Source organism: Neolamprologus multifasciatus, chromosome 2, assembly GCF_963576455.1.
Source record: "Neolamprologus multifasciatus chromosome 2, fNeoMul1.2, whole genome shotgun sequence".
NCBI lineage: Eukaryota > Metazoa > Chordata > Actinopteri > Cichliformes > Cichlidae > Neolamprologus > Neolamprologus multifasciatus.
This window is the reverse complement of record NC_140440.1, coordinates 11,012,658-11,026,049: the sequence shown is the minus strand read 5'-3', so window position 1 is coordinate 11,026,049 and position 13,392 is coordinate 11,012,658. Positions and strand designations below refer to the sequence as shown.

At 37.9% G+C, this 13,392-nt stretch overlaps 1 protein-coding gene and 1 long non-coding RNA gene across 3 annotated transcripts in view; both read right to left on the bottom strand.

The window, feature by feature from the left end:
• Window positions 1-13,392, bottom strand: part of LOC146523996 (uncharacterized) — a 315,951-nt gene that overhangs the window by 247,320 nt on the left and 55,239 nt on the right. The window lies entirely within an intron of this gene.
• On the bottom strand, window positions 8,393-13,113 carry LOC146523999 (eukaryotic translation initiation factor 4E-1A-like). Of its 2 annotated transcripts, XR_014877419.1 has the most exons (8): window positions 12,987-13,113; window positions 12,095-12,198; window positions 11,710-11,805; window positions 10,958-11,021; window positions 10,393-10,506; window positions 9,876-10,015; window positions 9,171-9,598; window positions 8,393-8,899 (listed from the first exon to the last, which is right to left on the bottom strand). XR_014877419.1 is itself a non-coding variant. In XM_085181738.1 (7 exons), exons 1-7 carry the CDS (start codon window positions 13,080-13,082, stop codon window positions 9,484-9,486), a joined length of 729 nt encoding a protein of 242 aa, XP_085037864.1. In that variant the 5' UTR covers window positions 13,083-13,113; the 3' UTR covers window positions 8,393-9,483. The 2 variants fall into 2 exon arrangements, 1 of the variants encoding a protein (XP_085037864.1); XM_085181738.1 differs by having other exon boundaries at window positions 8,393-9,598.

The window sequence follows — 13,392 nt, the reverse complement described above, 5'->3', positions numbered from 1 at the left end:
AAAAAAGCAAATGCCTCAAATGAAGTGGCAAATCAGCATCTGATTTAACCTAACATGTTTCGAGCAGAAAAGGATGAGTCAGTACAGCGTGACCAAATATCCAGCACTGTACAAAAACTGTTCAAGGAAAATTGGTAATAAGTGCAGATCTATATATCCACCAGTACATCTGTACAAGCATATAAGGCAAAAACAAAGGTTGTACACTTCTAATAAACTTAAAAGTCATATATTTGTTATGACCACCTTTATTCTACAACAGTCTGAACTCGCTTTGCCTAGCTTTCTTGTAATTCCTTTAATTAGTCTTTGGGAATAGTTGTCTGGGCTTCTTGAAGCACATTCCAAGGCTTTTCTTTGGCTGCCTGACAAGATCCCCAACACCACCGACTGAAATACAAACCATGACAGAGCCACCACTGTGCAGATGGCTGGAGGCTCTCACTGATGTACCTCTCATCCGACCTCCTCCATACAAACTAACCACAATTTGAACAAATTTCAAATTTGGATTCATCACTTCAGAAGACCTTTTGCATCTAATTTCCAGCCCAGTTCTTGTGTAACTTGGCATATCTCAGCCCTTTTGCCTGTTTTCTTCCCTAAGAACCGCTTCTTGACAGCCACCTTTCCACTGAGACCATTTCTGATGAGGCTTCAGCGAACAGTAGATGGATCAAGGGCCAGATGCATCTCTCAGCTCCTATGTCACACCTTCACTGCACTGTTTGAAATGTTTTTCAGATACTGTTCATTTGCTGTTGATAGTTTTTTTGTTAATCCTGCCACTGCTTTTTTTCTCCTCCGGTTTCCTCAAAATCATTGTACGTCATGCTGAGATATACCAAGTTTATTGGGAATCACCCTGTTGGTGCAAAAATAGCATTTATACTTTAGGTTTTCCTAGATTCAGCTAAAGAAATGGGAACAAGTGATGTGTTTTTGTGACAGTGGCTCAACAAACAAAAATACATTGCTTTGAAACCATCAGGTACAAGAACTACACGGAAAATAAGTGGCAAAAGCATGTCCAAAGGAATATATATATTATATATGTTCCTGTTTTTTTAAACAGGCACTATGAGGCTTTGAAAGTGTTTCAGTTATGTCCCAAATATGAGTGATATGTTATCCTCATCACAAGCTCTTGCAACCAGTGAATGATTTCCCAGATCTCCAATCCACTCACTCCACTGCGTTCATCAGCATTTCTTATAGGGAATATGTTGCCAGGGAAACACCATTTAGCCACGATGAGCTGACCGCAGAGTCGGGATCAAACTCTGCATAAGAAGCAGCAGCTCATCCTGCCACGATATTACCTGATGTAAATGTGTTGCAGATAAAAATAAAGAAAGAAAGAAAAACTAGGTCATAAAACCAAACCTGTCCACAGAAGGAAGCTAAGAGACGGATGATACCCAAAGCTTTGGGGAACGCATTTAACATAGATTTGATTCTGGAGTTGTGACACTAGTGATTACTGCTGAAGCTCATTTAGCTAAATAACTGCCAAACTGAATATATGTACAAAAGCTGACGAAAGGGAATAAGTGCTTTTTTAAAAAGAGCTAGTTGTTTGCTGTGTTACACACAAACACATTACTGTTTCACCAACTGGGTCAGTGCATAAAACTGCCCGAAGCAGGTAGGAGTTTGTTGTTTTGCTCAAGGTCAAATCAGCATGGATGGGAGCATTGCTTATGATGTGGAAAAGACTTTGTTTACTTTTCCTGTATAATAAAGACCTGAGGATTATTTTCTACTACTTTTTATCCATTTTACATAGGTTAATTCCTTCCCTCGGAGATTCTAATCAGGTAGTGTTACTGCTTATTACTGGGTTTTGCACAGTGAAAGAGTTTTCCAGCAGACATCCAAAAATCAGTGCTATCACATTTCAACACGGTTTATAATTTGTGTCAAGAAGAAAATACAAAGCAAGACAAAAACCAACTGAATGGATTAAAAAAAAAAAGAAGTTCTGGTGAACCAAATTTGGTGATCTGAAAAGAAAATTAAAGTTGATTCCTAAAATTAAGGATGATTTGCAATTCTTTTGAAAGGATTCAAATCTTTAAGAAAGGGTTCAGAGGCTTAATAAAAGAGCCTTTGATTAGTCAGAATCCATGTTTTTTGACTGCTCATGTTTTCAAGGGTGAGTCATAGTATTTTTCACTTCACTCTTCACAAGTAAGTGATTTTTATTTCTCTTTATTTCTTTGCGGCGTGATGTTTGTCAGCAGCCTGCTGATTCTGGTGCTGCTTTTTTGTTCAGGGCACGAATGCAATTTAAATCAATACAACAACGCCTGGTAAAGCAGTGGTAACAGAACTAGTCCTCGGACCAAAAAAGGAATTGTTGATTTATAATTTCAGGTATGGAGTATAAGAATGATGGGAAAGCCTTAAATATTTATTTGGATTTTTGTGGATCCAGAAGGAAGTCATGAGGGTGCATAGTTTCAGATCAGTAATTTATTTACTTCACATTACATTGTGTTGCATTGTAAATGTTTTGCCATCTCCATTTTTATTTATTTTTTTACCATTTTTAGTATATTTCCATTGTTCAAATAATTCGATGGATTTTCATGTCACTTAAAGAAATTCATAAAAAGCCAGCGTTCACTTTGTTTGCTTTGCGTATTTGCATATAAGCTATTGTCTGCATGCAGATTACATCAACTGTAGCTGCTAAGGACAATCGTACTGTATTCTAGCACTGCAAGTCAGTGAACTGCTAAATAAATTAGCTTACTGTGGCTGTTCGCTTCATTGAGTAATGCCATTTTGCAGGCACAGATACACATGATCTATCCTTCTGCTGAAGGGTACAGGCAACTTATTATTAACATTAGTGTTAGCCATTTTGCAGTCTGTTCACAGAAAAGGCTGAAAAATATGTGACAGAACGTGACATTTTTTTCCCCTTGTTCTAACGCATTAGGGTTACGTCTAAAAATATTCAGACCCTGTGATCAGCTGCTGATGTACTGTTGTTACACGAAGAATAATGAAAATACTGGGGCAGACATTTTTGCTTTGGAAACAATCAAGTGGTACAACGATCAGTATTTGAATGAAAATGGATCATCTGAATAATCCTGGTTGCACTTCCACAAGTTGATTTGTGTTTGGGTAGTAAAATACCGTCTCTATACTTGGAAACAGGTCTGTTTGAAGCAGTTATGAGTGAAACTAGTTTGTGCTGGTGTTAGCCCCACAACCTTTCTCTTTGCAACAATTTAAGATATATAGAAATTATTCATATTACTGCTTTAACAAAATGTTTATTCTGAATTAATTAAGGGCAATGGATGAAAAACAGAATGTAGAAGCACTGTTCACAGGTATAGCAAACAGACACATATACATTTACCTTCGTGTGACGTAATGTGTGCAATGTGAAATGATAATATTAACACTTTTTTATGTGACAAACTTTATATTTTGACGTATAAAGTGTCCTGAAAATGTATTTGTCCCATTCTGGATTTTTTAATTTTTTCATGCTCAAAATGCTCCAGTGCTGCTTGAGCAAAACAACAACTTAAAACAACAAGAGTGGGTCACAATTCTACCACAAGAACTGTGGCCAGTTACTCTAAATGCTTGATCGTAGTTTTTGCTGCCAAGGGTGACACAACCTATTATCAGGTTTACGGGGTAATTACTTTTCCACATTAATATTAGGTTTGGATTTTGTCTTCCTTTAATAAATTAAATAATCATTTAAAAACTGCATTTTGTAATTAGTTTGTATCTACTTACTTTGTCTAATATTAAAATGCATGTGTGTCATATATGCAAAAAAATACATGAAGGAGACATAAATACTTATAATGTACTGCAGTCAACTCAAATATTTCCCTTTTTTATCAACACCAGGGGCTTAATATATGTCTCTCGTGTACTACTTCTAAGACAGAAACACCAAGCAGCCTGCATGTGAGTCTGATCTGAAAGCACAGGACCTGAGTCTTATGCAGTCAGAACTCTAGGGCTTGTGCATTTGTGTGCAATTGTGCACACTTATATGTGTCTGCGTGATACGAAGCCCTCTATATACTACTTGGCAAATGAGTGGATCCCTCCCTCTGGTTCACACAGAAAGATGACAAGATTATTATTGACTCTAGGACTCTGTCAGTAGCACCATGGATAATAACCTACCTACTGAGACTAGCTCAGAGTCCTCAAAAGCAGCCGCTGGTGAGGTACAGTGAACGAGTAGTTCAGTGACACATCTGTCATGAAACACAGAGGGAATCAGCACCTCCTGCAGATGCAAGGAACTATCTGCAACCTTTTATGCTGCAGCTTCATCCAATGTGGTGTCATGTCACTGTGTTTATAGCTGCACTTGTGCATATGAGGTGGGCTGGTGAACAGGAGGCTGACAGTTGCCTAAAGCAGCTAAGGGGTGGGGGGCAGGGGGAGTTAGGGTTTCTTGGTTGGGGGGGGATATATAAATAAATAAGGCACCCAGCTGCTATTTACAGATATCTTCTTTCCCTGGTGTGTGCAACAGAGGACTCAGTGGAATCCCAATTTCATCTACCAAAACATTTATGGGGGATTCAAGAGTGAAAGCTGACGTCAAGTGTGTAGCTATACTGCCTCCTGGTGGACAGTTTAGTAAACGAAAAGAACCTTTCTGCCTTACTCACATGGCAACATAACTGCTCATCATTAATTACACTCATAGCAACAATGAGATAGATAGATAGATAGATAGATAGATAGATAGATAGATAGATAGATAAGATTCTTGAATGACATGAATAATATTTCCAGCATTTTCTAAGAATCATAACAGGATCCTCAAAATTTAAAAATACAAATCGAAAAAAAAGAAGGGAAATATACGTTACCCCTGTTTAATTTGCACCTGATTTTCATGGGAAGCACATTAATGTTGTGAGTGTCAATTTTAGGTGTCAGATCAGATTAGCAATTCCATCTGTCAAAGCATCAGAGACATGAAATCCACAGACCTCAGGTGTCAGCTGTGCAAACAAGAGGAGCACAAGAGGTGCTAATCAGCTAAAAAGGCATATGAAGAAAAGCAGGTTGCATAAACTCGTACTAAATATGCTAACAGATGATCATAATGCAGCGTCAGGCATCTTATTTGCTTTATTATTAAAATAAAGGAAAGGCAGACATCCCGGTGACAACAGATATATAATAATAAGTTAAAAACAATGTGACATGTTTGATAAAATAAAGAAATATATCTTATTTGAGATTTTATTGGATGCTGTATTATAGTTTTGCCTATCCAAAGAGACAATTAAATCCCATCCATCCATCCATCCTATCCCTGCTGGCACTAAGTCAGCGGCAGTGACACTGATGTAATGTAATGTGTATGTGTTAGTCCCCATAGGGAAATTGCTCCTCTGCATTTAACCCATTCACCCAGTGAAGCAGTGGGCAGCCACCAATGCAGCGCCCGCGGAGCAAACACTGAGTGTGGTAAACTCAGTATTTATTCACCTCTAAAGACACACCTTTATATAATAAAAAGGAAAATGATCTCACTGATCAGCAATACAAGAACAGCGTCTGAGAAGAAGGAATCATTTGGAGGAAGTCAAAATGGTTCATTGATATACAAAGTTTGAGTAATAAACTATTCTGAGACTAAAATCTGATGAAGCTACATTGCAGAGTGGAGTCTAATGATGGGAGGAAATAGGACAGGACTGCCGGAGTCAAAATGCTGGTGATGTAGGAGATGAAGCAGGTGAAGGAAGATCTCTAGGTGGGTTGCACTAATGAGAGTCTTGCAGAATGACAGAAGAGCACTGAGATTTAAAGCACACAGAAGAGAGGTGGATTGACTTGCAGAAGGTGGGCAAGAAACTGATTGGATCAGACAACAAGTCTGACAGTGTCGGGAAGCGGAAGTGATGTAAAGAATAGATTAGCAGCCTGAACACCCAGGAATCCAGGAAGATGAATGAATAGATTCTTTTTATTGAACATACGCATAAGCTCCATTTAGTGTATCTAAAAATGCATTTATATGACCTGACATAACTGGCCATAAAATAGTTATACAGGCAGTTATATTGATTAGTACTTGTGATAACTGCAGCATTACATTAAAGAGTGGGATATTAGTAAATTGAGCAATCTTTTGGTATAGTTGCAAAGGCTGACATTGCTATCTGAATCTATCCAAGATAGGGAAATGCAGTTGGATATCATTTAAACTAATGCATAGTCACCTATAAAACTTTTGACTCAATGTCTTATGACAAGATCTTCAACCAATCCACTGTTTTCTTTCAAAACTACACAATAAAACCAGAGCTTATCGTGGCACACTCACAGCTTGCCATGAGTATAAGAATGGAGTTTACAATAGTTTAATATATTGGAAATAAATTGCAATGGCTTGGCAACAGTGGGGAGAAAGAACTTCCTTTAAAGAAGAAACTTCAGGTAGAAGCCGACTTAAGGAGTAGCAGACATCTAGTGCAACTGGTTGGAGGGTGAGGGGAACGTCAGGTGACTAGGCTATGCCTATAGTTAGCTAAGGAAGAGAGCAGACAAAAGTTGATGTGGTATGAAAACAAATAGGACATGAAAAGAGGGACGTGGAGAACTGCTCCGTGTATCATAGGAGGTCCGCCAGAAGCTTGAGCCTGTAACATCACAAGAAATTAATCAGGTTCCAACCCTAATTATAAGCTTTATCAAAAAGGGACGTTTTAAGTCTAATCTTAAAAGTAGAGAGGGTGTCTGTCTCCCAAATGGGGATAATGAGGTAATATGAACTCTTTAAGATATGACGGGGGCCTAATCATTCAGCACTTTGTATGTGAAGATGATTTTAAATTCCATTCTGGATTAAAATTGAAGCCACTGAGGCTAATACTGGAGAAGAGAGTGCCTATTTTTTGAGTGCCTTGTCAGAACTCTTGCTGCAAGGAGTTTTTAGGACAACTTGACAGTATGAAATTACTCTGTGTGTCCACCCTGGAAGCAAATCCATGCACTAGTTTTTTCAGTGTCAGTCAAATACAAACAATATTTTGTCAGCCCTGCACAGACTCGGGGAAAGCAGTAGTAGTAGTAGTTTGTTTAGTGTGTAAGCTAAAGGACATAACCTGGTCCAAAATGGCAGTACTGGAGTAGCAGTAGAGTCCAAGGTGACACCATCCAAAGGTTGAGGTATGAGGTTAGACACTGTGATTTATGAGGCCATGTGTATTTTGTCTGCATTGCAAATATATGAAATATAAAGGCTGTAGAACAAGCTAACCACTAATTGCAGTGTTAGCAGTTTGATACCCTGCCCCTTTCATGTGCTCAAGTACCACTGAGCAAGACCACGATCCTGCAGTTTCTCCCAGTGGTGAGCAGCACTCGTGGCAGCTCTATGCTTCTTTTCCACTCATTCACATGCTTACGCCAATAGTAACAATGTCAAGGGCTTTGTAGAACACGGCTAACATTTAAAAGTGCCATGTAACTGCAGAACATTTACAATTCACTCTGGTCTGCATTAAAGCAGAGAGATTTAATGTGTTCAATTATCTTCACTTGTTCAACATCAACAAATTATGTTTTGAATATCTACCAGGGAGCAAAATGAAAATGCTCCAAAGCTTTCAACCAGGAATACTTTTGATGAGCTAAAGCTTTTTCTTATAACCTCAAGAGACTTTCCTGTAGCTCTCTTCTAATTTCCTCCAAGTTGTCACGTGTGAAAACGTGACCAGATGGATTGTGTCAATTACAAGCATGCTTATTTCAAATGGACAGGAGGCGCTAAGCTGCTGTTGCTCTAAAGTAACAGTCAATTGATGTCATAGATTACTTAAAACCCCCTTAAACTGCAATTTGTGCAGCCTAATAAAGGCACGGACCATAAATTAGTGATGCAGCGGTTCCCACTGAAACCGCTTAATCTAACTCAATATACTGTAGTTATAAAGCCAGCAAACACAATTGGAACACAAACCCTACAAAGCTCGAGAAAGAAACAGGGGCAGCTTTATGATGATCATCACTTACAGCTGCTTCGTGTAAACCTTTAATTATTGAAGAACAAAATATCAAACCTGGTTTTTACAATGTCTTATCCTAATGCTAGGATACTGAGTCTGAGGATCTAAGAAAAGTTATGTGATTTCTATTTTATTTTATTTTTTTAAATGGTGAACAGGGTATCATAGGATTAAAAAGAACCCTCATAAAACACACTATTTAAGGCTGAAAGCATTTTAGCAGTGTGTCTCTAAAAAAAAAAATAAATAAATAAATAAAAATAAAGCACAAGTCTTTCCTCAATCAATGAACGCCAAGCCAAAAAAAGAACGTCATGAAGCAGCAAAGTTAAGTTTGGACACAAGAATCAACCCTTTTCCCCCCCCTGAAATCTCAGTTTCTTTCATAATAGACATTTGCAATGCAAAAAAAAAAAAAAAGTAACTTCTCCTAACCCACTGTTGCGTGCTTTGGTAGAGGCTTTAAAACATTTTCTGACAAGTTCATAGCACACCATGTTGACAAAAAAAAGAAGCCACTGTACAAGTTTATTTACATTGCCGCTCTGTACATTTCAGAAATATCAGGCTGGGATTTACATTAAAGGCACCGTTTCATCCAACAATATTCATTTTGTCACAAAAATGTGGAATGGAAATAACTGTTTGCATTGTTTAACAAAGCTTAACCATGTTCCAGAAACAAATACCGTGCAAAGAAAGTGAACAGCCTGGCTGTTCAGTTCAAGAAACAGATGCTGGATAACACGCATGTTTCGGAAAACACATGCACCAAACACATGCTTTGGCCAAAGAAAACAAATTTTATCAATCGTGGAACATTGATGTTGATGTCATTACAGAGATGTGAAGTTTTAACTCTTTAGACACTCACATGAACGCGCACCCACCCCCCCAAAAAAAAGAAAATTACAAATATATATTGCACAACATGCTTCGGTGGCGTTTCCAAAAAACAAAACAAAAAACCATGACTTTATTGACACCCAAAGTGGGTCAACGGCAACGGTGTCAGTATTGTCTTGCTTCTACAGTGAGTAGCCTCTGAAGTCAACGCATTACTTGGATTTGTTTAATTTTAATTCCAATGTAAACATTTTAAATCCCTATGCTGTTACTGTAAATTTGCTACAGGAGTACAGTACCAAGTACCAGTTTATTAAACTGCATGTTTTTATTTCATATGCCTTTAATGTTGAGTACTTTAACAAAAATAGCTAAAAATACACCAAATCAACCTTTACCAAAGTATTCAGAACCAAATGGGGAAAAAAGGCATCTTCATCACACAGTCACCTTAAGTGTCCCAAACATGTGATAAGTGTCCAAAGAAAAAAAAAAGCAATTTTATCCCTTTTCCCTGAGTGTTTTTCAAAAGATCGAAGTTACATTCAATTAAAAAAAAAAAACTATTTGGAAACACAGGAAGGCTTGGTTGATAATCCTTGGATCCTCAGGCAACAAACTTGTTCTTGGTTGTTGAGCCACTCTTTGTGGCCGTGTCTGCATGTGACTGGTAACCAATGATCACTTTTGATGGAACGCCTAGCCTCTCTTTATACACACGCCTAAAAAAGCAAAGACATTTTACATAGTAGCTATGAGACAAACTCAGTCATTTAAAAAAAACAAACAAAAAAAACAAAAAAAAAAAAACACTTTTGTTATATCTTCCTGTAACAAGCTTCTTACTCCAAGACTAATACTACATGATACTACAGATCATTCTGAATCATACTTCTAGACAGAAGAGAGAAAAGAAAAAGAACAAAAACTTGCACAACAGCATCTAATGTGCTCAGATTTTTTTTCCCCTCATCTATAATTGTGGCATTTTCAACTTACCCTATGTGTGTGATGGCCTCTTTATTTTCATAGTCTGTAGTCCATATAGCCATCTTATCACCTTTGGCTCTAACATTAATGACAGCTCCACAAACATCGTCACTGTAGTCGTCAAAAGCTTCTCCAACAAGACACAGGAGCTGCAGGGAAATATGAATTTTTAAAAGATTTGTTATTGTGGACACATGTTTTTGTTTTAAATGCAGTTAGTACCTGAAAAGTTGTGTACTGAGCATTCACTGGCTTGTCACAGTTGCAAGGCAAGGCAAGTTTATTTGTATAGCACAATTCAACAGCAAGGTGATTCAAAGTGCTTTACAGAGACATGTAGTTTGCTATTAAAAAAAAAAAAGAAAAAAAAAAAGACTGCAAGGACTGCTACATGGAACTCATCCTTTTATCTACACTGCACATTCCTATTGCCATGTGTCAAAACATACACACTGTACAAGGCCAATAGATGAGAAGAATGATGACTCTGTTAGAGCAACCAATAATACAAGAGGGCGCAACATACCGTCTCCAACCAGAACCGATCCAGGTCTGCTTTACGTTGCTGCTTGGACAGAGTTATCAGCCAGCGGCCGCCTCGCCGGTTCCTTTCATCTTCCCACATGGGCTCAATCCCATCCTGTATTCAAACACAAGCCCACACCATATACATCACTGTTGCATACAAGTCATCAAGAAATGTCTGAGACACTTGCTCACAACTATCCTCATCTATGACAGCGGGGAGAGGAAAAAAGACAAAAAAAAAAAAAAAAAAAAAAAACACAAACCAAAACAACATACTCTATTGTGGGATTTTAAATTTTGGAAGGTTTTTCTGTTGAAATACTGGCTAAAGCATTTCAATAAACTGAAAAGCTGAAATAAACCAGTCTATGCACACGGACTATGCCATTTGTCAGCCTAATGCAGAAGATGCTCCTTTCCATTCTGATTATTCGATAGGTGGGGTCCACTTTCAGGGTTTACTAAAACAACTTTTGTGAACCAGAGAATAGGAAATACCAGAAAAATGTCTTTTTACATGGGGATACTGCAAGTACTGAAAGGGACAGAAGAGCACTTCTTACCTTAAATAAAGAGTAGTCGCAGCCAGACATCAAGTTACTTGACAGCTGAATGTGATTGTATAATCTAAGAAAGAAAGCATTTTTTTAAAGAAAATTAATTTCACGCATCACCAGCAACCCACAGCTCGTCTTGGCACCAACACACACAAAAAAAATTCCTATTTCATAGACTCAGCATATGACTGAAGGCTGCACAGGACAAACATAAACATCAAACACTGTTAGTTAAGTTGTAGAGAGTCTATTTTGTTTTTTCAACTGTGAGGCTCATATTTTGTGACAAGCTTGATTTGGCAGTGTTAGGAAGGTTTAGTCTGTTGTGATGCCTGGAAGAGAAGACAACACAGGAAATACTTTTTACTTTATCTCAAGGAGAGAGATGCCATCACAATAAGGCGTTAACTCTGTGACAAATAAAATTTACAGTGGTTCATAACTTGTAAGGGTCACCATTGGCCCAGAGACTACACTATAGGATCTATAGTTTAAGGATGGGCATGCTTTTTTCCAAGCTTAGTATAATGAGCAGCATATGAATACATGCAACCTCTCCTCAACGAATAGGCCAATTTGAATTTCATTGAAACACACCAACATAAACAGGAATTATCATCAACATTTTTGCTCAAAAAACAAAAACAAACCAACAAACAAAAAAACCCCCACAGAAACCCATCCATACTATAATTCTAGCTTTCCATTTAAGTCTATGATGCTGAGTGGCATGAACTCAACAAGTATCAAAAACGTACGCCCAGAAGTCCTCCACAGTGTCAAATTTGGAGATGAGACGAAGGTTGGCTTGCCACGTTTTGCTTTTGTCATTCTTGAAAAACCAAAGAGCCCACCTGGGACAAACAAACAAACAAACGTCTTACTACAGAGTACGACCGCATACTGTCTACATTTGTCAGGTTGGTAGTGAAGAAAAATTTGCAAACTTTTACCACCTCAAACATACTATATAACAACAGCAAAATTCATTTAAGAGGGAGACTCACACTACTGGAATATAACAGTTTAATTGTCTTCAGTATTTTTGCAACTGTTATACATAAGGTAGAATGATACATGAATGTTATAAGCTGAATCGATTTATACTTCTACAAGAAAAGACAGATGTGGATAAATGCTTACCTGTTTTGTAGTGGGTGTTTGATGTACGTTTCAGGATTCACAACCTTCTGAACAGCTGTTTCACATTTCTCAGTTTCACCATTTGCAGGAACGGAATTTGACGCCTAGAAGAAAAAGAAGTTGTTTTGGTATTTTAATGATTATAACCAAGTGTGTGCACAATGTGCCTGAGAGGTTTAGTAATTTAACATCTTACGATATTTTATCGTTTCGACCCATGCCTGTGAAAACATTATGCTGTCGTGTCTACATGTTTAGGGCCTCTTTAGCCCTGTTAAGTGCTCCACCTCCCCGTGGAACCACGCTGACGTAAAATGGCTTGAATCTACAGACTTGTAGCAAACTTGAGAAAAGAAATAGGTTTTCTCAAAGGGTAGCATTTATTATCGTTTGCCACTTTAAAAAAGCATTATAGAGAAGATGTCTAGCTCATTCTTAAACACATTTCCCCGCACTGACCAACATTTGGTTTCCAGCTAACGTTAGCTGGAACCCACGAGAGTCGTTACCGGTGTCCTCTCATTCATACAAGTATCTGAGTTCAACTCAGGGCACCGACCGGGGCATAGACCCAGTCAACGCAGTGTTAACCCGGCGTAAACGATACTTTAAAAACAGTTACTGTAAATGCTCTTACAAGCAGTATTGCTGATATTAAGATTTTAAAAACAACTGGCTATAATTTACTATGCTAAGTTGCTTGGCTAGCGAGTTCTGTTACCTGTCAGAGGTAAAGTTTACAAGATTTCTCAGACTCTCGATTATTTAGACTAAACTGTCGCCTAGTTGTCTTTTACCGCTGGTTAATTAAATACTCCGTAAACGTGCTGTTTGAAAGATAAAGAACCGCATATATCGGGCTTCGATAACCTATTCTAGCAGAGGGACTCACCACCAGTGCGGTCGCCATCTTCTGGAAATCACTTTGAGTTTTTCGCCGTGTGTTAAAATAGCTCGGATTGGGTCGTATGGTAAGCACAACACGCATGCGCAAGCAAATACGTACAAAATTAAATATTGGTTCAACGTGTGAGGGGGAAAAACGTCATCCTCCTTCAGGTTTGATAGCGTGGACAGTGGTTAGTGGAAATAAACTCTGAAGTGATACGAATGCGCTGAATAAACTGTGTTCATAATAATTATGTACATAACGCGAAAACTGAGAATCATCTTATGGTTAAGACTGAATATTTATCTGTAGCAGTGGGAACTTGTCGATGTTTTTCTAGTTTGATATGGACAATTATTCCCAAAATGTGTTGTTGCATTTAGGAAAATCAGTAATTATATATATATAT